General features: G+C 31.5%; 2 protein-coding genes across 4 annotated transcripts in view; one reads left to right on the plus strand and one right to left on the minus strand.

Annotated features, from left to right (window-relative positions):
• The window catches only part of LOC139517375 (uncharacterized), a gene marked incomplete in the record, with an annotated part of 6,100 nt that extends 1,506 nt beyond the window's left edge, over nucleotides 1–4,594 (minus strand). The window contains 4 exon segments of the mRNA XM_071308357.1: nucleotides 184–471; nucleotides 1,476–1,799; nucleotides 3,092–3,364; nucleotides 4,390–4,594. Coding sequence (XP_071164458.1) covers nucleotides 184–471; nucleotides 1,476–1,799; nucleotides 3,092–3,364; nucleotides 4,390–4,453 — 949 coding nt within the window.
• A 1,964-nt stretch (nucleotides 4,595–6,558) lies between these two features.
• LOC139517365 (suppressor of tumorigenicity 14 protein-like) lies at nucleotides 6,559–20,981 on the plus strand. 3 transcript variants are annotated; one of them, XM_071308329.1, is made up of 15 exons: nucleotides 6,559–6,737; nucleotides 7,366–7,641; nucleotides 9,790–10,080; nucleotides 10,668–10,778; nucleotides 11,742–11,852; nucleotides 12,584–12,694; nucleotides 13,507–13,617; nucleotides 14,014–14,124; nucleotides 14,970–15,080; nucleotides 15,325–15,435; nucleotides 15,756–15,972; nucleotides 16,736–16,995; nucleotides 18,808–18,953; nucleotides 19,776–19,860; nucleotides 20,788–20,981. In XM_071308329.1, exons 1-15 carry the CDS (start codon nucleotides 6,674–6,676, stop codon nucleotides 20,859–20,861), a joined length of 2,190 nt encoding a protein of 729 aa, XP_071164430.1. In that variant the 5' UTR covers nucleotides 6,559–6,673; the 3' UTR covers nucleotides 20,862–20,981. The 3 variants fall into 3 exon arrangements, with proteins under 3 accessions (XP_071164430.1, XP_071164433.1, XP_071164431.1); XM_071308332.1 differs by lacking the exon at nucleotides 9,790–10,080 and having other exon boundaries at nucleotides 6,574–6,737; XM_071308330.1 differs by lacking the exons at nucleotides 6,559–6,737; nucleotides 7,366–7,641 and adding an exon at nucleotides 9,197–9,375.
• Nucleotides 20,982–22,589: the final 1,608 nt, after the last annotated feature.

Consider the following 22,589-nt stretch of genomic DNA (forward strand, 5'->3'; position numbering starts at 1 on the left):
CTTCAGAGTTAAATATGTATATGTCCAACATATTAGAACGGACTATTGATATCAGTCATCAAACTAGTTACAGAAAACGGGAAATTTCATCTCTGAACAATCTTTAAGCTACAAGTTTTAACAATAAGACACCAAGAAAAGTGACATTAAGATTAAATAAGTATGTTTTTATAATAACATTACCTATCTTACACTTATATGTTATCTTCAAATATTTTGATTTATCGTGACAGAGGTCAACCAAACCAAAACTTGCAGGCTTAATAGGACATATATGTGTATCGTCACATTGTCTTCTAAGTTTGGATAATACAGATTCACATGTTGCTTTGTTTCCTTTTGCGCATGTTCCTAGATTAGTTTTCCCGTGCATAACCCTCACCACCTCGATTACTCTACCATACTTCTTATAACATCGCAGTTTAAAGTCTGGAGTCTTACATAATGTTAGCAATTTCCAACGAGGCTGGTCTGCAACATAGAAATTAGATAAAATTTTTATAACCAAAAATATTCACTCAAAATAATTGTCAATAGACACAAATACGAAACCATTTAGCTAATTTGAAAGGTAGGAAAATCCAAGTTACCAAAGAGCATCCATTGCGGCGATTACCGGATGTTCCAAGTAGCTATTTGCATATAGTTTTGATGTCATTTCGGATCAATTTCACGATGATAAATACTCTTTGCATAAAATTAGCTTTGGTAACTTGAAATATCAATGGGGGAATGGAATTCATTTTCAATTTCAATTCAAGCTTTGCAAAGTGGACAAATTTTCTGTTTTAAAGGCGTTCAAGTATACCTACCAGCTTATAATAGTAAGTTGCTATTACTAATCATTATTTTATAATTTTAGCAAAAAAAAAAAACAAAAAAACACTTGTTGTGGTCCAGTAGGAGATATTTTTCTAATTCGAAATTATTTTTAAATTTGCGATACTTTCTTACTTTCTATTATGACTAGTTTTATTAGTGTCACAAAAGAACTCGTTTCCAGTTAACAGCCTGGGTTGATGATTAAAGTATACAAGAATACAAAAGTAATGTATCAATGTTGAAGAAAAACAACATCTTCTAAAACCTGAACTCTCGTATCATAGAACCCGTGCATTGATACTTTTAAGCTGAAATACTTTTCGGCTTTTTAAACGGAAAATATTGGTATTATACTTCTTGTAATAATTTTGTTAGATTGCTGTTGAAGTTAATATCATGATCTCTTAACAAACTAAATAAGGCAGTTAGTTTTCTCGTTTGAATTGTTTTACATTGTAATTTCGGGGTCTTTTAAAACCGACTATGCGGTATGGGCTTTGCTCATTGTTTAAGTCCGTACGGTGACCTATAGTTGTTAATTTCTGTGTCATTTGGTCTCTTGTGGGGAGTTGTCACATTGATAATCATACCACATCTTCTTTTTTATATTATATATGTGGTCATAGATGTAAATAATCGACACATAACCATACCTTTATTTGCTATTGCTGGTGATGATGCTGGTTTTATCGAAACACATTTATATTGCAGCTCTAAATACTTTGTAATTCCCGGGCAAGGATTTCCAAACATATTACCGCCTGCCGACAACGAGCATTCTCTTTTACCATTACACAGTGTTCTTAACTTCTGCTGAACGCCAGAGGCACTGCATTTTGTATTTCCGACATTACCGATGAAACATGTGACTTTATTACTTCGTCCAAAAAATCCTTTCGTAATCTGTATCTGCTGGTTTTGAGGACAAATAAGTTTTGCTTGATAATTCTGACAGATAACTAAACTTGTAGGGTAATCTGAAAATATCTTTTAATGTTATAATTGTACATAACAATAAAATTTGCATAACTAATATATTTCAGGAAAATTATTCAGTGTTTATTTGTACCACTTTTAGGAGATATAATTTGTAAAAGTTTCCAATGGTTTACGATTTATTGGTAAATTTTTGTATTCTTGTCTTTTTTATTGCTAATTTGCTTTGTCTATATGCCCTTTTCCGGTGCGCTTTTTTTATAGGACATCTGCGCTTTTTTTCAATTGCGCTTCAAATCATAGGACATTTGCGCTTGTTAAAAAAAAGACAGTTGCGCTTTTTACATAAAACATTTGTGCGTTGAAATGTTTGGTTTTAATGACTATCCGGCATGTTTGACCTGGCAGAGTTAAAAGTTTAAAAATCATTGCATAGCACATTTCATAGCACATTGATATATGTTTAAAAGTTGTTAAACTGTTGACATATTTGTTTGTTTTTATAGTTATGAAGATTATAACACAATGTTGACTGCTGTATATATGTACCAATTTTTGTCATTTTTACCAATTATGTCTGTTTGTTTTATTCACACATCGTTGTCAATTTAATGGAATTTCCTGCAACTGCCATACAAGTGAGAGGCTTAGCGAGCTATAAAACCAGGTTTAATCCACCATTTTCTACATAAGAAAATGCCTGTACCTAGTCGGGAATTTGACAGTTGTTATCCATTCGTTTGATGTGTTTGTGCTTTTGATATTTGCTTAATGGACTTTCCGTTTTGAATTTTCCTCGGAGGTCCGTATTTTTGTTATTTTGCTTCTGATAAATGTATAATGAATATGCTAATTGCTGTGTCATTTTGGTCTCTTGTGGAGAGTTGTCTCATTGGCAATCGTACCACATCTTCTTTTTTTATATTTATATGCAATGATAAATAAATGTGCTGAGTGGAATCTGATTTTCAACCTGATAATTCACTAGGTAACAGGTAACAATACTACACATTATCCTACATGGAGATTTTATTTTTTGCTTTTCTTCTTATAACAGTTTTTTTTTATACAATTGATCACATTTTTTATGACTTTCCTATTTTCTTATAATTGTACGAATAAGAGGCTAATTGTTGTTTGACTTGCAAAGGTACAAACGACATGCATATTAAAAGTAGATCTTTAATTTATGAAGATAGCTGCTTACCGCTTCTGAAACTAAACAGTTACGAAGGTATACATCGAATAATAGGTTACATCGAAAATATATAGTATTTTGACATCCATGAATAAGCATAGCTATCTTATTTGCATTTATTTGAATTCGACAAACCTTTGCATCTGTACGTAACACTTAGGTAATTTGCCGTATTAGTGCAATCCGTCCCATAAGTTGAACTTTTAGCTTCAAGATAACAACTTTGCCTTCGGAAACATTTTTGTGTGACTGTGGATTTAGCTCCTGTTTCACAACTGTCGCTTTTCTGTCCTGCCTTCAGACATGTAGTACCATCTCTACGACCGTAGAAGGCATCGACTATAACGATCTCTCTGCCGTTACAATCTATGGTGGATTTCTCATTTTCACAAATGACTTTCGTCACATCTGAATTATAAATGAATAATTAGTTGTTCTGATTTATTTTGTATAAAATGCTTGTTGATATAAAAATTCAAACAGTGTGAAATTTTGCATAATCGTTAACAAACAGAATGTACCATGCTAATTTAAAACTAATATACTACAAAATCTTTAAAAAATGCTCCATATCTTGACATTAATTAATAAAATATTTCCGGGAAAGAATGCGTGTTGAAAAAAATAGAACTTCCATCAGTTTCTTATTGAAAACTTTCCGAACATAAAAATAATATTTGGCTACATTATAGTCGGGATTATAACCTTTGATGTTCGCTCTAGGAGTAACCTTGGATATACCCTGTTTGTCGTGGTGTACTCATTATTATTTTATGTACTTTTTTGTGTAGATGAATAATTCTAGCATAACTGTATAAAACAGAACTGAGTGTTCTAGCTCATCCGGGCTCCTGCTGATAACTGCCCTTCTTTTTTCAAACTATCATATTCTTTATCACTTAAAACTTTTAGAGATTACAGTGATATTTTTGAAAGCTACCCCCCGCCCCCCCCCCCCCAAAAAAAACCCCACAAAAACACAAAAAAAAACTGCAGAAATATTTGGGTTTCCAAAATTACCACATAAAGTATGGTTTTCGTTGAATTACCTATTAAACTGTACGCAAATAAAATGCAACCAGACACATTTTTTAACCGAAATCATTTAAGAGTTGCGAAATTTCTATTGAAATACATGATTAGAATCTAAATAGTTTTATTACAAAAAACTAATAACAAAAACTGATTTCAAAAGACAGTCACTGGACTTAATGATAACCCTCGTGAAAATACATAAATGTGTTTGCCGTTCTTTCTGTGCAATTGTTCTAAATGTCTGCTTCTTCGTCAAATGGATTAAGCATGATTGATTATAAGAACCAAAACAGTTGCGGGTCCATTTTTTTGGACTTTTCTCAGAAATTGGTATATTTTTAAAGGTTCTACATTTGTAGCTATATTATTACTCATAGATAAATGATAATTCCACTGACCTTGGCTTGCCATTATCACTGTTTGTAGAAGAAAAATACAAACTATCTCAAATCTGTAATCCATGGTGGTGAATTGCAATCGATTTTACAATATAAGAGAGAGGAATTAAAAACAAATATCAACCCGTCATATAATGGACCATTTTTTGCAGTATTTAATTTATTAAGAGGAAGTGTAATATGCACGTTAAAGCTATGGTAATCTGGTAAAACATGTTACAAATATGATTGTATATATAATATATATTTTACATACAATTGTAAAAATATTTGATGAGATTACCCCTGGCATGTAAAATTAAGTCATTTTTTATTTATATATTACATATTAAGATTAGTTTTGATAAGGTTGGAAAAAGGTATTCCACCATGTACGCTAAGAGTTAAAAGTGCATTTCAATTAAGCCAAAGCAGAAAGACTTTCCTAAAAACTTCAATCATTGGATGACATTTTTCTTTTTTTAACATTGAATACTTTATTTAACACGAATCAATCAATTACATCACAAACTCTGTAGAGCTTTTGAACGAATACAAAAGCTAAAACACACCACCATATGTCCTGTTTAAAACCATTTCAAATAAAAATCATAGAATATAGAGAAAATAAAGAAAAAATAAAACACCCCGTAGCACATTATTAATTTCTTCCAAAAAAAGGCTAAGAGAGCATATATTGCCGAAATGTACCATTAGGAACTTACGTTAAATAAATCAAATATAAACGATAATACCTGTCATTTCCTAGATTTAGATATGTTAGTTTAACTGTTTTACACAGGAAACTCTACACTACAATTTACGACAAAAGGGAAGATTTTTCATTCCCTATTGTTAATTTTCCTTTTATTGGATGGTGCTGTTCCTTTGGCACCATCTTACAGTTATATAACTCGTTCGCTATGCCCGTGTATGTTGTAACGTTTTGGATTTCAATGAACGGATTATTCTATGAAATATTGGAAAATTATTAAGTCTGGGATTACCGAGCCCGGAAATTTGGAAACAATCTGGATAAAAAAATCGATCCTTTGAATAAACTTTTTCTAAATGGTAACCAGTTCAACACTGTAGTTAGATCTTTGAATATTGTTTTCTTGGTATTAATATTGATTTTGCTATCAGTAAATAAAAATATTTTTTTTATTTTCATATACATATGCACTTTCATGGGTCTACAATCAGCCGATACCTGTATCTTGACATTGCATAAGGTTGTGTTTTTTTCTGACTTTTGATGACGGATTTACACTAAATCCATTGGGTGTTGGATGTGTACTGATTGCTATTTTAGTCTTAGACAACATTTTTTTCATTAGTTGTTATTGGCTTTGAACTAGCAGCATCAGTAACTTCAAGTACTCTGTGTTCTGTAATTACTGTCTTTCTCTTTAGTGGATGTATAAGTACCCGTGCACGTCCAGTCTATGTTGTTAGATGTATTTCTATTTGAATCCATTTGATGAGTTCAGCCTTTTTGAACTGATGTTTATAGTTTGTTTTTATGTTGCACTGATACAACACAGTACGAGACTAATGGGAGGGGTTTGTGCCACCAAAAGAGTTAAAACCCGCCACAGTCTATATGTGCCTGTCCAAAATTGATGTTCTTCATCTTATTTGTCTTTAGTTTATTGGTTTGTACAGTGTGTCCCAGGTGAGAGTGAGTGTTTGGCGCCATCTAACTAGTTTAACCCCGCCACATTGTGTATGTGCCTATCCTAAGTCAGGAGCCTTACTTTAAGTGGTTGTCGTTTGTTGCTTTTTAACATATTTGTTTTTCTTTCATTATGTTTTATATGAATTATGCTGCTAGTTTTCTTGTTTCAATTGTTTTACATTTGTCAGTTTGTGGCCTTTTATAGCTGACTTTGCGATATGGGTTTTGCTGGTTGTTGAAGGCTGTACGGTGATCTATAGTTGTTAATTTCTGTGTCGTTTGGTCTGTTTTTGATAGTTATCTGTAATCATACCACATCTTCTTATTTTTATATTTAACAGTAAAGAATTTGCTGTATATTAATTTTGTTTAATTTACTGCTTTACTAGAAACACTTGTAATTAACATAACCTTCAGTGAATAGTTGGAATCATACTACAACTTCTTATTTTTATAACAGTTTGATGGATATCAAATATAATTTTAAGAAGCATGCATGATATGTTCATCATGCAGAAGTAATCATATTTACACGAATGCGTTATTGGTTATCAAATATTCATGATTATTATTGTTACTATTTATGATTATTAATGTTTATACAACTGTGTTCATAAAATAACGATGCGAATTCTACATTTGGGATTTTTTTCATTTCTCATTTTAAGCCAATTAGAATATTTGACAGGTAGGAATCACAGTAACTTAATCAAATTAATTGCTTTATTCCGATAGGAGAAAAATGGTTAAATATATTTGAAATTGGGAGAGAAAAAATAAAATGCTAAAAATGTAAATGAGGTATAAAATTGAGAATGGAAATGGGGAATGTGTCAAAGAGACAACAACCCGACCAAATAAAAAACAACAGCAGAGGGTCACCAACAGGTCTTCAATGTAGCGAGAAATTCCCGCACCCGGAGGCGTCCTTCAGCTGGCCCCTAAACAAATATATACTAGTCCAGTGATAATGAACGCCATACTAATTTCCAAATTGTACACAAGAAACTAAAATTAAAATTAGAATATATTTAAAACCAAATTGTTCTAGAATTAATTACATCTTGTGTCAATCGTGAAATTTTTAAAAGAGATTTGACTGTTTTCCGGGTTTCACATGGGATCTATATGCGCTTTGTATATAATTATAATGGAAAATCGGGGTTTTCCAACACCAGGAACCGCAAATGTTTACACGTACGTTTTTTTTTTTTTTTTATCATAGTATACTTATTTTTTATCAAAGGTGCGTGTATATGTTTATATTAAAGGTGTACATATATGTTTTGTAGAGATTTGACATTCTCCTCTTTCAGCAAAAACTCGCACAATTTGCAACACCAATCGAATTGTTTGCCAAAAGGAAAGAATCATAAGAGTTACAGAAGCAACCTTTGGTCGGTTTGGAAAAAGGAAAAAGCGCAAAAAGAAGATATCGTGTGGAACTAAAAATAATGTGCTGAGTGAAGTTAAAGAACTTTGTGACGAGAATGCATCGTGTTTATTAGACACATCTAGTCCCGTATTTATAAAGCCATGTCCTGGATCATCTGTGTGCTTACGTGTTACATGGAAATGTCAAAAGAAAAAAGGTGAATAACGTTTTTAGAAGATTTATTTTAACATATCAGTTTGTAATTACTCTCTTTTTAGATATTGAAACAAATTCCAGAGAAGGAGAACAAAGTTAAAAAGATCTTACCTACCTTACATAATCATTTCTAAGGATTGTTGCTTCGTCGGGTACACTGACGGTCAATGGTTTGGGAAAAAACAAGCCAAATATGTATGGTATTATCTCAAAAAGCAAGCAGATAAAACAGTAATATGGGCGTAAAACGTGGTTGCAATGCTTTTATTTCATTTTTTTCAAACTACTTATGTAATTGAAATTGCACATTTTACAATTTTTAAACCAGAGTGCCTGGGTAATAACTAGTGGTAGCATGTTTTGTATTATGTATATCAGGCTAGATGTTTGGAGTTAAAATCAAATGTATCTTCTTTAGTAAACTGTATGTCAGACGACATGCTTTAGATTAAAACTAGTGGTATCTGGTTTTAAAAAGGTGTGCCAGGTGACACTTATTGATATAAAGTCTAGACATATGCCTATTGTCGAATCCGTTATGCTTACCTCTAGGTGTCTGTAACGGATACCTGAAATAACCGTTTCTTCATACTTATCACACACGCTATCCTTACTGCTTGCTGTTACCAGTGTAAACACTAGAACATAAATGTTCAAGAAGTTATGAATAGTAGATGCTTGACATAGCGGTCAAGAGCATGCACCAATTAATTACGACAGTCAAAGTGACTGTGTAGAAATAATGAGAGAATGATCGGTTATTTACTATGCTATAGCATGTTTTCGCTTTTGTTTAGCAATTCTGTTATTAAAATTGCTGTTGCTTTAGAAGGTTTGTAATTGTGGCTTTAAATGTAAAGTTTCTTTTTGTATGCTTTAAGATTAAAAGATTGAAGGTCTTTCCACGCGAAAAGATCTATTTTGATACAAAAATATTAAAATTCGGTTAAAAGTGTCAGGTGCAGCGTCAAATGATAGCTAACCGTTGGATGATTTAAAAAATAAATAAACTTTTTTTTGAAAAAAGAATAGAACGCACGAAAAAAAAAGGCGGAAGATAATTGAAAATAAAACAAAATGAAACTAATAGGTCATTCCACGGAAAAAGTTGAAACACCTAATAATAGTATGTTGCTGTAAGTTGTTCACATCCTTAAGTTACAGTGCATACAACAATAATCACTAATATCTAAAATAAATTGCATTTCGCCTTCTTTTATGCTTCATATCTTGCACTTTAAATGATATACAAGAATAAACCCCATTATTTTTAATATTGCAAAAGGTTTACTAATGGGCCGGCGATATTTTAAAACCAAGGAAAGCATACAACTTTGAATATGGTGAATTGAAATTTTTTACAGGATCAACTGAAGTATTTTTTTCCCCTATTTATTTAAAGGATGCATCTTAATTATGCAAACTGGTAATAAAATCATGCATTCAAAATTAAATCTTTAATTGAGAGTAATGCTTATTTTTGAATGTTGAGTATATTGATACTTCCTGAAACATTTTATACAAGTATGTAAACAGCCGTTTAATTTAATTATTTCATACACCACCAAACCTTTATAAAATCATTATAAGTCTCCGACAGAGATTACAGTTGGTTATTTTTATGTAAATGACGTCTGAAAAACATAATACAATCCTATGCTGTAAGACATGAAACAAGCTATTAAGATTGTAATATTAATGATATTGGGTGGTAGCTCTGTGGACCACATCGAAGGTACGTAAAATAAAATAACTAACCCTTACGCAGAGGAGGTCACACAAATACATTATAACCTTTTCTTCATGAAATGCCAAAATGCATGTCTTACTATCCAACTAAATTAAAGACATTATAAGCAAGCATTAATAGTCTATGCATTCTAACTTAATTTAGATTTGTTTCCAAAGAAAATTGTTTTTTAAGCATTTGATTATTTTTCTTTTGACATGAGATAACAGTTTAAAGAACTATATGTTTATAGTGGACATGCTTATGTCCTGTATTTCTGAGAGATATTACTCCTTCCCATCATGTTAATCTAATTTTCTTGGTTTAAAACTTTGTCTCGTAGCGTCGCGATTCTGACATATCGATTCGACCACCGCTGTTTACATTGATTTGGTGTCGTAAAATGATATTTTGTTTCAGGAGGATTTAGTCCTATAATAATATGTCAAGGTGAAGAAAGAACAATACAGTGCAAAGACTTTACTGTTATAAAAATAACTTCAGCAACTTTCGGTAGGAGATCTTTAACCATATGCCCACAATTTGGCGTATGGAAACAAAACTGTGGTAAACATAACAATGTGCTTAAAAAAGTTAAGATGCAATGTGATAGAACAAATGCTTGTTCATTGAGAGCATCGATCAAAGACTATGCTCATCCATGCCAACGCATCCCTGTTTATTTGAATATTCGGTACAACTGCGTCAGTGGTGAGTATTAAACCTATACAATGGATGTTATTTTATTGTAGATTGCTAGGTTATTTATATTCGTTTAGTCGACGGTTCCAGAGGGCAAATGTGCATTGGCTGTATATCTGTATTTCATCTACAGGTATATTAGCCCCCCACCATTTATTTAGGGGAGTCGCGCGCCGCGTGTACTCCTTCTGAATTTGCGCCTTCTGAATTTGCGCCTGTATTGCATCTGTTTTCCGTTTAATGTTGGTCATAGATCAGGACGTTTGATTTTGTTTGCTTGTTTCACATTTTACCATGTTATGGTCTTTTGAAATGACTATACGGTTTGAGTTTTTCCAATTGTTGGTTGTCATGTAGTGACCTATAAATGCTTAAGTCTATGCAATTTGAACTCTTTTAGTTGCCTCATTGGCAATCATTTCAAATCTTTTAAAATCATACTATATTGTAAATACCACATGTACCACCTTTGAATTTTTTACGAATGTTGTAAAGATATAACACTGACAACAATTATCGAATATATTTTGGTCGTTTGCTAAGACCAGCTTTATATTGTATTTGACTATTACAATGTATTTTCTTCAACTTGTTAGGTTGTCCTCGCGAAAATTTCAAATGTACGAAGAGGAGTAAAAAGTGTTTACCAAATTCTAAGAAGTGTGATGGCAAAAGAGACTGTCGAAATGGTAGTGACGAACGAAAATGTAAGTTGCTATTTATCTGATTAGCTAACTCTTTATTTGTGCAAAAGTAGGTAAGCAAAACGAACGAGTTCAACAGCATTTATTGTACCTGTCAAACTTGCAAAACTCCATGCAGGATTACAGGAAATAACTTGACTACAATTTGAGACATTAATTTTAAGAAAATCGTAATGTTTTGTGAGTTAATGGTTTATGTTACTTTGCTTTTTTTTTCTTAAATGATATTTATTATATTTATCCTGCTGAGACGATTAAGACCTTTACATATTGTATATATAGGAAAAAGTAAATCAGCAAAAATACATAACTCGAAGTTAAATTCAAATCGGGAAGTCCCGTATCAAATGGCAAATTTAAAAGCTCAAACAAATCAAACGAATGGAAAACATATATCATACTAGTATTCCCGTTCTCTTTATACTAGTATATATTTTGGTTATTTTTGAAGTTATTATTTTTGGAAACTAATATATTATCTCCCTATATACATAACAATTATTAACGGTTTTAAAGATTGCTCGGTTTTAAAGATTGCTCGCAATTATTTTAAGCAAACTTAAAGAACTTAACATTCTGATATACAATCATGCCGTTCTACATTGCATAGTACTTGACATTCTTGAAAACCATCATGCAGTACAACATTGTAATATCGGTATAAATTTTAGTTATCAACGTCGTTGATAATCACGTAGAGCACAAGTCTTGCTTCAAACTAATTTTTTCTAATCATTCCCTTTATATAGAAGGGGCAGTGTTTAAAAAGCAACAGTTTACTATTTCTTTTATAAATGAATCTATATAACAAAAAAAGAAAGAATTTCAGCACAACTTCTCAACTTGTGAGCTACTAAAAGAATCACATATCGAAATAAACTGAGTGTGAAATAAAGCAATTTTTTACTTTTACTGAAAAAAAACTAAACTTTTCCCTACACACATAATTTTGTCTGTTAAATCAAGGTGGATGCAATTCCAACCAGTTCCAATGCGCTGCCAGTAAGAAGTGTATTTCTAAGTTTTTACGCTGCAATCAAATACCAGATTGTCCTGATGAAAGTGATGAGAAAAACTGTAAGTTAGAAAAATTGGTAGAGGTTTTATGTCGTATATTAACCAATATGGCTTACATGAATTCCTGTAGACATTCAAAAAAATATGAATAAAAGAAAAAAAAAGAACATGTCATTGGGTCAGTGAGTAATCGAAATATTACCACAAAAAGAAACATCCTACACATTCCTTCGACAAAATATTCCAAATAAATTGTTCGTGAACACCATCTTAATCTGAAGATCAACGACAATGTAGCAAATCGTACGGAAATCTGATTTTCAAGTGAAACCGTCGATTGCACATAACAATTTAACTAGTTGTTTACCTAGGACCTTTTTAGGAAAGCAAACTTTAATAATCACAAAATTTACTTTATATTTTTACATTATACAGCTGTCTCCGAAAGAACATAGTGTTACAGAACAGTTACTCGATCTATAATCAGTAATTAATATCGAAAAAGTTGAGTGGTTGATGATTTTCCAAATCACTATATTATCACGTGGCGCTAATATTGAGGATAAGGATGGTGTTTTTAACGACATTGACTACCCATTAGGGTCTTTTACAGTTTGTAATTTGGATATTAAATATTGAATATTGAATGGGAGTATGGATCATACTAACCTTCAGGAAATTCCCACAAAGTTTGACTTGAATCTTCTCTAAAAGACTTTATAGAGTTTCGTTAAGTTTTATTCTAAGAATTATTTGTTTGATGATCAAAATAGGAAACATTTAATTTAAAGGTGAATGCCAAACAGGCGAGTTCCGTTGTAAAACCAGCACGATATGCATACCTGAATCCCAGAAGTGTAATGGTAAAAATGATTGTAAAGATGGTAGTGATGAGATAAATTGTAAGTTCCATCTACCCAATTACCGAAAGAATCTGAAAATGTCATAAATAAAGGCAACAGTTGTATACCGTATAAAAGTATAAAAAGTCAACAATCGATCGAGAGAAAAAAAGTCAGGTTACAAACTAAAACCGAGGGAAACACATCAACTATAAAAGAAAGTCAACAAAACAAAAGAAAACTGAAGAGTAACAAAGAAAAATGCCAACAAACATAGAAACGAACTATTGGACAACAACTGCATTTTTCCTGGAATGATACAGAACAATTTAGGAAAACATTGTGGGTTGAAACTGGTTTCCAAACCTCCCGTTTAAATGGCAATTTTTAAACATATCGCTAAAATGACATAACCGCGTGACAGGAATACTGCACAAACAAACGCTAGATCGCTCAGCACAGAGAAACGCACAAATAAATACTATAATAGTCATACACTGTCGACAGTACAATTTAGTGCGATGATCATCCAATGTCACTTTCTAGACTGGATGAATTCTTTTTCGAGTCTATAATTATCAATATTACACTTGTTGTTTCGATAAACGTAGTTCGGTATTAAGATATTTCTAAACAATGGAAAGCCAGATCTAAATGAAGGAACATTATGATTTTTTTTTATAAAAACGGCTATTTGATGCCTTCTGTTATAATTTACCTCAAAATGTCAAGAAAGTAAATTCACCGATGTTCGTTATAATATCTTGTTGTTCATAAAGTACTATCTCGTGGTATTTGTGTATAATAAAACGTTTATCGATGCATATATACATAATAACAGAAGCAAATTAGAAATACTTTGATGGTTTTAGGTGGTTGCAGATCCAATGAGTTTCAATGTGCAACAAGTAAAAGATGCATATCAGACACGTTAAAGTGTAATCAGCAACAAAACTGTGATGATGGAAGTGATGAAAACAATTGTAAGTCAATAACAGTTTTCAAGACTATTTGAAAATCAAGTTATAAGGGAGGAACCATTTAACTTTAAAAAAGGGGGGAAAGTTGCTATATTTTTTTGTCAAAGAAACCCCCCAACTTCTTCTTGAAAACTTGGCCTATAATGAATTTAGCTATTGTTTTCGTGTTTGCTAGTCTTGTGTTTCAGTATTTAGATTTAGACATTTGGCACAGAGTGTTCATCAGAAGGTCGAAAATCAAGAAAAAAAGCGTATTGGAAGCATAGAATGTATAAAATTTTATTTTTATTTATAATTTGGCATTTGCTATAATGAAGTTAAGGATTCATCCAGTCATCTTTCAATCGAACTTGTATTCGACTGTTCAAAAGCATTTCAAAAACACTTATGTGATTTTAGGTGGTTGTGATTCCAATGAGCTTCAATGCAAGACCAGTAGAAAATGCATACCAGCAACGTTGGAGTGTAATCGTAAACTAGACTGCCAGGATGGAAGTGATGAACAAAATTGTAAGTCAAAACAAGTACACGTGTAAAATTCATCTAAAATATAATATATGAAAAAGCATAATATGAAATTAGAATTCTAAGAAAAATTCAGAAAGAGGAATTAAAAAAGAAAAAACCTGACAAAATCAAACGCTATCAATCAAAAGAACAAGTGCAATATTCCTAAAAGAAGCAAATTATTATGCATGCGGGATCCATTTTCTAAAAGTAAATAAAAATAAAAAAAACCAATGCAGTACTATAGTTTCATGTGTCTAATTATTTTTTTTACCCTAACTATTCCCTTTATTTTTACAATATCCAAAAAGTAAAATAACAAAAAAAAAAACCAAACTCCAAGTAAAAGTCAAATCGCTAATTTCCATATCAAATGGCAAAATCAAAAGCTGAAAAATATCAAACAAATGGAAACAACTGTCATATTCTTGAATTTGTACAGGCGTTTCCTTATGTAGCAAATTGTGTATTAAACCAAGTTTTATAGCTAGCTTAACTTCTCACTTGTATTACTATGGTCGCATAAAATTCCATTATATTGATAACAATGTGTGAACAAAACAAACAGACATAAAAGTGAAAATGTCAAAATAGAGATAGAGCAGTCAAAATTGTATTTTAAACTTGATCACTAAAAAACAAACAAAATCGTTCAAAAACCTGACAAATTGTGATATACCTCTTCTCATTTTTTTTAAATTTTTATTTCTTGATAAGTAAGATTATGATAATTCAGACTTTAAATATTTAGATATAACGACATATTTTCAGATTAAAAGAAACTGTACTAACTAAATTATATTTTTTTTGAAAGCAATTTTTTTAAATAACGTTTTTCTAAATTGAAGGCAATTGTGAGGTGGACGAGTTCCGTTGTACGACCAGTACACTATGCATACCTTCATCAAAGAAATGTAACGGTAAAAAAGATTGTAAAGATGGAAGCGACGAAATAAATTGTAAGTTTTACTAGAGATCAACGGTACATGACAATTCAGACAATAAAATCCCTACTGAGTGTTAAATATTAAAACCTTTTCAGTACGTTTTGTTGTTCTACTTGTCAGAATATAAGGACCGGATTGCCAACTCAAAGTTGGATTGCGCCAGCCGTTAATATGCCTGTTCAAATTGAGAACATGATCAATGGCTATCTTTGAAACATTTTTTTTTTTTTATTTACTGAATTTGATTAACTTTTAGGCGGATGTAAATCTAACGAGTTTGAATGTGAGACCAGTAGGACATGCATATCAAACACCTTGCAGTGTAACCAAAACGAAGACTGTGAGGATGGGAGTGATGAGAAGAACTGTAAGTATATTTTTTCGGTAAAGCACTTGCTCATATCTTAATCTATATTCAATAACAAAATATCAAATAAATTCATCATAGATACCAGGATTTGCTACAGCATGCAAAAGCAATAGATGTAAGAGAACAAGATACAAAATGAGGTTTGTCATGCACTGTTTTCTGATCTCGACTAAATGTTAGAATATATGACCCTAATGCTAAAATGGAAGATATAATTATAAATTTGAAAGGTCATGGCCAACAGAATAATATTTGGTAGAGTAATTATGGTTTTTTAATTTCAAAATATGTGTCATTTTAAATCTTATATTTGCTAGGCCCGGAAGTGCAGTGTGGTGTTCCAAACGTTGTTGCACAATTATCAAATTGTCGACGACTAAGAATTGTTGGTGGATGCAGAGCTCAGCCTCATAGTTGGCCATGGGCAGTACAATTACTCTTAAGATACGACAAAAATAGCAACTTCACTCATGAATGTGGTGGGGCAATACTTAATTCGAGATTCGTTATAACTGCTTCCCACTGCTTTTTGAGGTATGAAATATATATAAGATTTATCGGTATGGGCAGAAATCGTTGTTTTTTCGTTGGCTATTGTTACTTTGATATGGATAAATTAATTTAATTTTGTTTTTATGACTGAGCGTTTTACAATTTATTTTATCAAACTTTTATCTATGCGTTTAATAACCATAAAAAATACCAATAGACGACACGTATACATTTTACATCAATTTGTAATTTTGGGCTTCTACAAAATAGACTATTCTGTTTTTATAAGTCTGCTAGCTACAACATGCGAACGCAAAAGATGTGTGAGAACAAGATACACATTGGAATTTTTAAATTGCTGCTTTAGACCAACAAAAAAACTTCCTTACTTAGGAAAAGTGTAGTGAGAATTCACTACCGCTATCTCAGGAATTATAATCAAGAGCAGCAGAAAGGGACGAGCATGTAAACGATCATAAAACAATACTGCTTAAACCTGAAAATATACCTTTCTATGCATGCAAATTTGTCGAATTGACCATTGCTAAAAAACATAAAAATATTTGCAATGTAATACTTTTTATTTTTAATTTTATTGTTGCAGAAAAGATAAGGACTGATTTCAAGTTTAAATGGGTTTACACTATTAAATCAATAGTTTTGTGGACGGTTGGGGTAATTTCGTAATTTCCCCTTTCATATTCTAAAGGGCAAAAATGCGTAGTCGAAAACACATACCATATCTTAATTTGTTTTACTATATTTTTCAAACTACGTCATTACAAGGTCAATGTTAATATTTCAGTGAAAGTGACATAAGAAATTGGCAAATAAAAGCAGGAAGTCATTATAAAGACAGATCAGAAAGAAGTGATCAAATACGTTTGATTAAAAAGAAATCTCCATTATTTAACCCAACAACTAACATTCTTGATCGTGATATTACAATTCTAGAAGTTGATACTCCATTTGTCTTTAATACATATGTCCGTCCAGTGTGTTTACCAGAACGACATCCAAGAAAGGGAGACAATTGTGCCGTTGTTGGATGGGGCTCAACACAAGGTAATTTCACCAGTATTTTAACTAGAAGTGGTTCGCAAATTTCGAGATAGATGTTGCAGTCACTTAGCCAAAATGGATTATAGGATTAAACGTCTCTTTAAAGGAATTCATTGATGTATACACTCAACAAATTCACTCACAAACGAATAAAAATCCAAAGGACTTTTATGATATGTTTGTGAGTGACTTGGTCCAGTTTAAAAACCAATACATTCCTCTAAAAGACGTTTGATCCTATAATCCATACTCTGTAAATTGTACCTTTATTTATGTTTTTTCATTAGGAGATATGGTTGCTATATATTAAAATTTTCGACAATATTAGATGAACGACATTTCTTCATAAATCGTGCAATAGTATGCATTTATCTCTAGCTCTTCAAAATTTAAAGACAAATTAAAAGATTAAGGTTCGCCTTGATTCATTAAAAAGAATAGCAAACGTAAATACAAGTATCTTGTCTTGGAGAGGGACAAATCATACTTCATGAAAAAAATCACTTTGATTCAAACAATAAATATCTCTGAAACTGACATTGTCCAAATGCTTGATCTCTTGATTGACAACATAGTTGTTACGATTGGAGGCCTTTTTTTTAACAAAAAGAAAAAAAGTACACGCCTGTTACAAGTCAAGAATATGACAGTTGTTATCAATACCAGTGTCTATGTCAAAAGTTGATGAGCCAGGGGTAGGTCAAAGAACGAATCGTCCTTTATCTAAAAATGTTCATCGGAAGGTACCAAGACCTTGATGATATATATTCCGTGTCAACTTCACAAATAATACACGATCGTCTTGAAATAAAGATTCTGGGTACTGACGTTCTTTATCATCTTAATAACGTGTAGTAGTATATTTTATTTGTCTTCATGAAAATTACTTTTACTGTTTAGTCTGTTTTTTTGGTGATATACATTTGACGTGGTTCTGTTCTTATATTCCTGTCAGTGTGTTCTTGTGCTGTGGTAAATTATTGTATTTTTGTTTTTCATTTTTGCTAATGTGCTTTGTCTAAATGCATTATTGTGTTTCTTTGTTACAAGTTTCTTTGTTTTATTGTGATTAAGATTATAACACAATTTTGACTGCTGTACCCCAATTATTTACATTTTTACATATTATGTCTGGTTGTTTTAATCACACATCGTTGTTCATATAATGTAGTTTTATGCGACTGTCATACATATGAGATGTTTAACTAACTATAAAACCCGGTTTAATCCACCATTTTCGACATAAGAAAATGCCTGTACCAAGTCAGGAATATAACAGTTGTTATCTATTCGTTTGATTTGTTTCAGCCTTTGATTTTTCCATTTGAGTAGGGCTTTCCGTTCTGAATTTTCCTTCAAGTTCAGTATTTTTGTGATTTTATTTTTTTTTGTCTGATGCGTTTGAGTTTTTGATTTCGGAATTTGATTAGAGATTTTCCGTTTTGAATTTTCCGCTGAGTTAGGTATTTTTTCTATTTATATTTCTATCAAGTGCAATCGAGATGAACATTTAAAATATTTCGAAAACTTGATAGACTATAACAATTTGCTGTACTGAGATGCGCATAAATATTGTGATGAAAGGACACTGGATGAAACGTTTATTAATATTTAAAGAATTACTGTCCTTTATTATCCTCAAAATACTTCTAATGTTTTGCGTTACTGTAATCAGGAAGACCTTCAAATTTAATTCTGCAAGAGAGTAATAAATCTTACAACAGTTAAGTGGAAAATATAATGTTATTACATCAAATACTCTATAATACAAAGCTAAAAATTAAAAACCCATATTACATATTTCAATTTCAACAGGGACTGGTAATGCTGACATTCTCAAACAGACCCCGATGCCAATAGAAGACACCCACACCTGTAATAACACATCAAACTTGAAAGGAGATATAACAGACTATATGTTTTGTGGAGGTTTCAAAGAAGGCCTAAATGATGCCTGTCAGGTAACTAACAACATTTTTATACCCCATTTATAGGCGTTATGTTTTTCTGGTCAGTGCCTACGTTCGTCCGCCTGTTCGTCCGTTCGTCAGGTTAAAGTTTTCGGTCAAGGTAGTTTTTGATGAAGTTCAAGTCAAATCAACTTGAAACTTAGCACACATGTTCCCTATGATATGATTTTTCACACTTATTTCACGGTCTACTGAATATAGAAAATGATAGTGCGAGTAGGGCATCCGTGTTCTATGGACACATTCTTGTTCATTCATAAACACTGCTCATAGAACCGAATCAAAATTGATCACAATTGAAAAAAATCATTATATTTTATATATTTTGTTTAGAATAGCATAGTAGGCACCAATGGAACTACACATGCTGCAAATGAGTAGTTCTACAATTGATATGTCCTCAGTGATGCTCGAGAATAACATATCCAAAATCAATGAATATACAAAAAAATGAAATAGCTGATTTAACGATTAGTAAAAAAACACCAACTGAGAATAAGAGCTCACAGAAACGAGATGCATGGCTTAGTACTTCTATGTTGACTTGAATTATCATTGATCATCAATATGATCATACTTATAAATTAACTGTTTACAAAACTTTGAATTGGAAAAACTAATGCCTTTTTTAAACCTCAGATTGCAAGCTACCTCAATTAAAAAGTTGGAAATAATTTAAAAGCAAAGATTCTAAAAGTTGTTTTAGTGATATATGCCAAATTGAAGAAGTGTTTCGAATGATACGACGAAACGTATCACTTGACATGTAGAAACGTGTTTGCTTACATGCTCTAATTGATTTTTATATTTCAGGGAGACAGTGGTGGTCCATTAATGTGTCTAGAAGGGGGTAAATACAGACTTCAGGGTATTGTTTCTTGGGGCATTGACTGTGCAAGTAAGTGTGTACAATTCTGTTTCAAATGTTTGAATTTATTTGTCTATAAACAGTTAATTGTGCCTTTATGAAATTATGAATAATATTGATAATATATAACAATATTTAATAAATAAACATAGATATGTTGAAATGTATAAACTCGACGAACATATTTTGATAAGAGAAAGAAGATACCAAGGGTTCAATACGATACATCGTTGAACAATGATAGACAACACTGGGACAAAATAAAAACGACGAACAAAGTAATTCAGAAAATACTGTACAGAAAAATACAGATTTTTTTTATTATATTCTTCTTATAGTGACTAATGGATTATCGTATGTCATCTCAACTAAATTGATTTTCTCGCTTGAGGCGGTACGGCGAAAGTTAGAAAAGCAATCGAGTTAAGATGAACAATGATTATCTATGTATTGCTATTCTACCTATGACGTTGTTAATTTCATTGACAATGGCACGTGTGCCCGTAGTTTCTAGCAATAATCTTTCATATCACACTACTGTGAGAAAGGAAGTTATTAGTTTGTAAGATCAAAGGAAAATTTCTTTAAATAGCGAAAAAAACTTGATATGATCGTTTTCTTGTAATAAAGGTACCTCTGATGTTCATCTCTTATGGTATACAGTTGAATAAGCAACAATTAAATATAATCAACTCATTAATATCAGAAAATATGAGGTTTGGGATACACCTTGAACACTTCCCATTTATTATGTTTGAATATTTACATAGATAACCTATCTACAAAATAGTGAACATATATTGACGAACAACGAGACAACTATAACATATAAACGCGTGAAGATCACTGTCATAAACCACGCGTTATTCCTTCAGCAAATAGTTGAATCATCGAACTGACTCATATTATTTTATCGATGATACAAAACAGTTAATAAATAATGAAGTTTTTTTTCAGAACCAAATCTTCCCGGCGTATATGCAGATGTGTTCAAAGTTCTACAGTGGATTAAGGTGGTTACAGGAATGTAGTTAAAACATTTGTAAAAAACATTTTTTTAAAGGCATTAAAATGACACATGCAAACCAATATTGAATTGGCTTAGTAAGAAATACTTGTTTTGTTAAATATTTATTTATATTATGTACACATTTGGAGTAGTTTGTGTTCTTTCAAAGCGTTATATATCAATGATCAATATTATTGATGTCGTTAATATTATGGCTAAGACAGTTTGTTTTCGTTCCTGATAATTTTCAATATATTTTAATATGTAGAAAACCCAACTTTTCCTAGGTCGATAGTTTAAGGAGCTTGTATGATGACATGCAATGTACTGTTTTCGGTTTAAATTCAAGTCATAATTCAACACTCAATAAGTTTATATAAAACAACCTTAGACATATTGTTAAAAAATGAGTTCGAGTAGAAAAAAGTATTCTGCAATGCGGTTTCGTCAATCATACTCGTTTGTTACCTATCCATTCTATTTAAAGTTTGAAGATCTATTTCATTAGTTCTGTAAAACATTATAAAACATCTATAACAATTCGATGTTTTGGAAGCGCTGGTCATGATATAATTTCACCAGGAACGCTCAAAGCAGAGTATTTAAAAGCTTAGGGTACATAAAAAAACGAAACAGTCGGAGAAATATTTGACAAAAGAGGACCTCACAATAATATCTGAATCCATCAAAGGCCAACTTTTACATGACGCAGTTTAAACCTTTGTTTTGTTTCAATGATTTACAAACTTGAAAGCGGACAATTTAAAAACAGAATACTGAGTTGATGATAACTTTGGGGTCTGATAGTAAGCCAGCAGCAGCATCAACCTAGTGAAAACATCATTTAAAACATTTTATGCTTTGAAACAGTTTTCCTGGAATTATGTGTGTATTAACTCAACACTTTTTTCTATTTAAGAATTTTTATGTAAACCCTCTCTTAAACAGTTGTTAAGTTTAAAATCTTATTATAAATACACATTTAAAATATTAACTATAATGTAGTCATCACTATCAAATTCCATTACCAAAAAAAAAAATAAAAAATAAAAAAACCGGAACACAGTGTTTGGCTTAACAAGTTAAAAAATACTTTATAAACACATAAAGTCTTTAGCAAGACGAACCCAATCAATATGTTAGGCGAAAAAAATTATGTTTCAAGATGTCATACAGTTCATTGGCGCTGACAATTTATCGCTTGGCGTTCTATTTGAAAGTGTCCACATTACAAATGATTTTTTTTAGAGAAGTCTTTTATCAACTTGCCAAGCCTATTAACTGTAAGAAGAAATTCAGGGTTTTGATATAAGCAGCTAAAAAGTATGCCATGATAGTGATAAAGGGCAGGATAGATACATCAAAACTAGAGAATGTATATGAATGGATTAAAGCTGTTCGGTCATGCAATCAAAATCAAAGAGATTGTAAATGCTTTTTTCCTGCTTCACTAAACACATGTTTTTATTCCGGCAGACGAAGCTTACGAAATATTGTTTTGTAATTACTTGTTTACTTCAAATAACATTTTGATTAGACATTTATTTTGGTTATTCTACTAGAAGCATTTATGTTATGAATAATTGTTTATTTTTTGTATCGCTAAAACCTGTTGAGTATTCATAAGAGTGCGCTTCATGTGAAGAAAAAGTACACAGCATAGAAATAATCTTATGTATGATGAAACTACTATGTATTGATATATTAAAATAACCTTAGTTGTTGAACCATGTAAGTATGTTCTTCAAGT

The sequence above is a fragment of the Mytilus edulis genome, chromosome 3, assembly GCF_963676685.1.
Source record: "Mytilus edulis chromosome 3, xbMytEdul2.2, whole genome shotgun sequence".
Lineage (NCBI taxonomy): Eukaryota > Metazoa > Mollusca > Bivalvia > Mytilida > Mytilidae > Mytilus > Mytilus edulis.

Bases quoted from the DNA above. Each gene is read 5' to 3' on its own strand.
- LOC139517365 (XM_071308329.1), top strand. From the start codon at position 6,674: ATGCGAATTCTACATTTGGGATTTTTTTCATTTCTCATTTTAAGCCAA. The intron at 10,779-11,741 runs GTAAGTTGCTAT...TGTTAAATCAAG, and splicing joins TGGTAGTGACGAACGAAAAT to GTGGATGCAATTCCAACCAG. The intron at 18,954-19,775 runs GTAACTAACAAC...TTTATATTTCAG, and splicing joins GCCTAAATGATGCCTGTCAG to GGAGACAGTGGTGGTCCATT.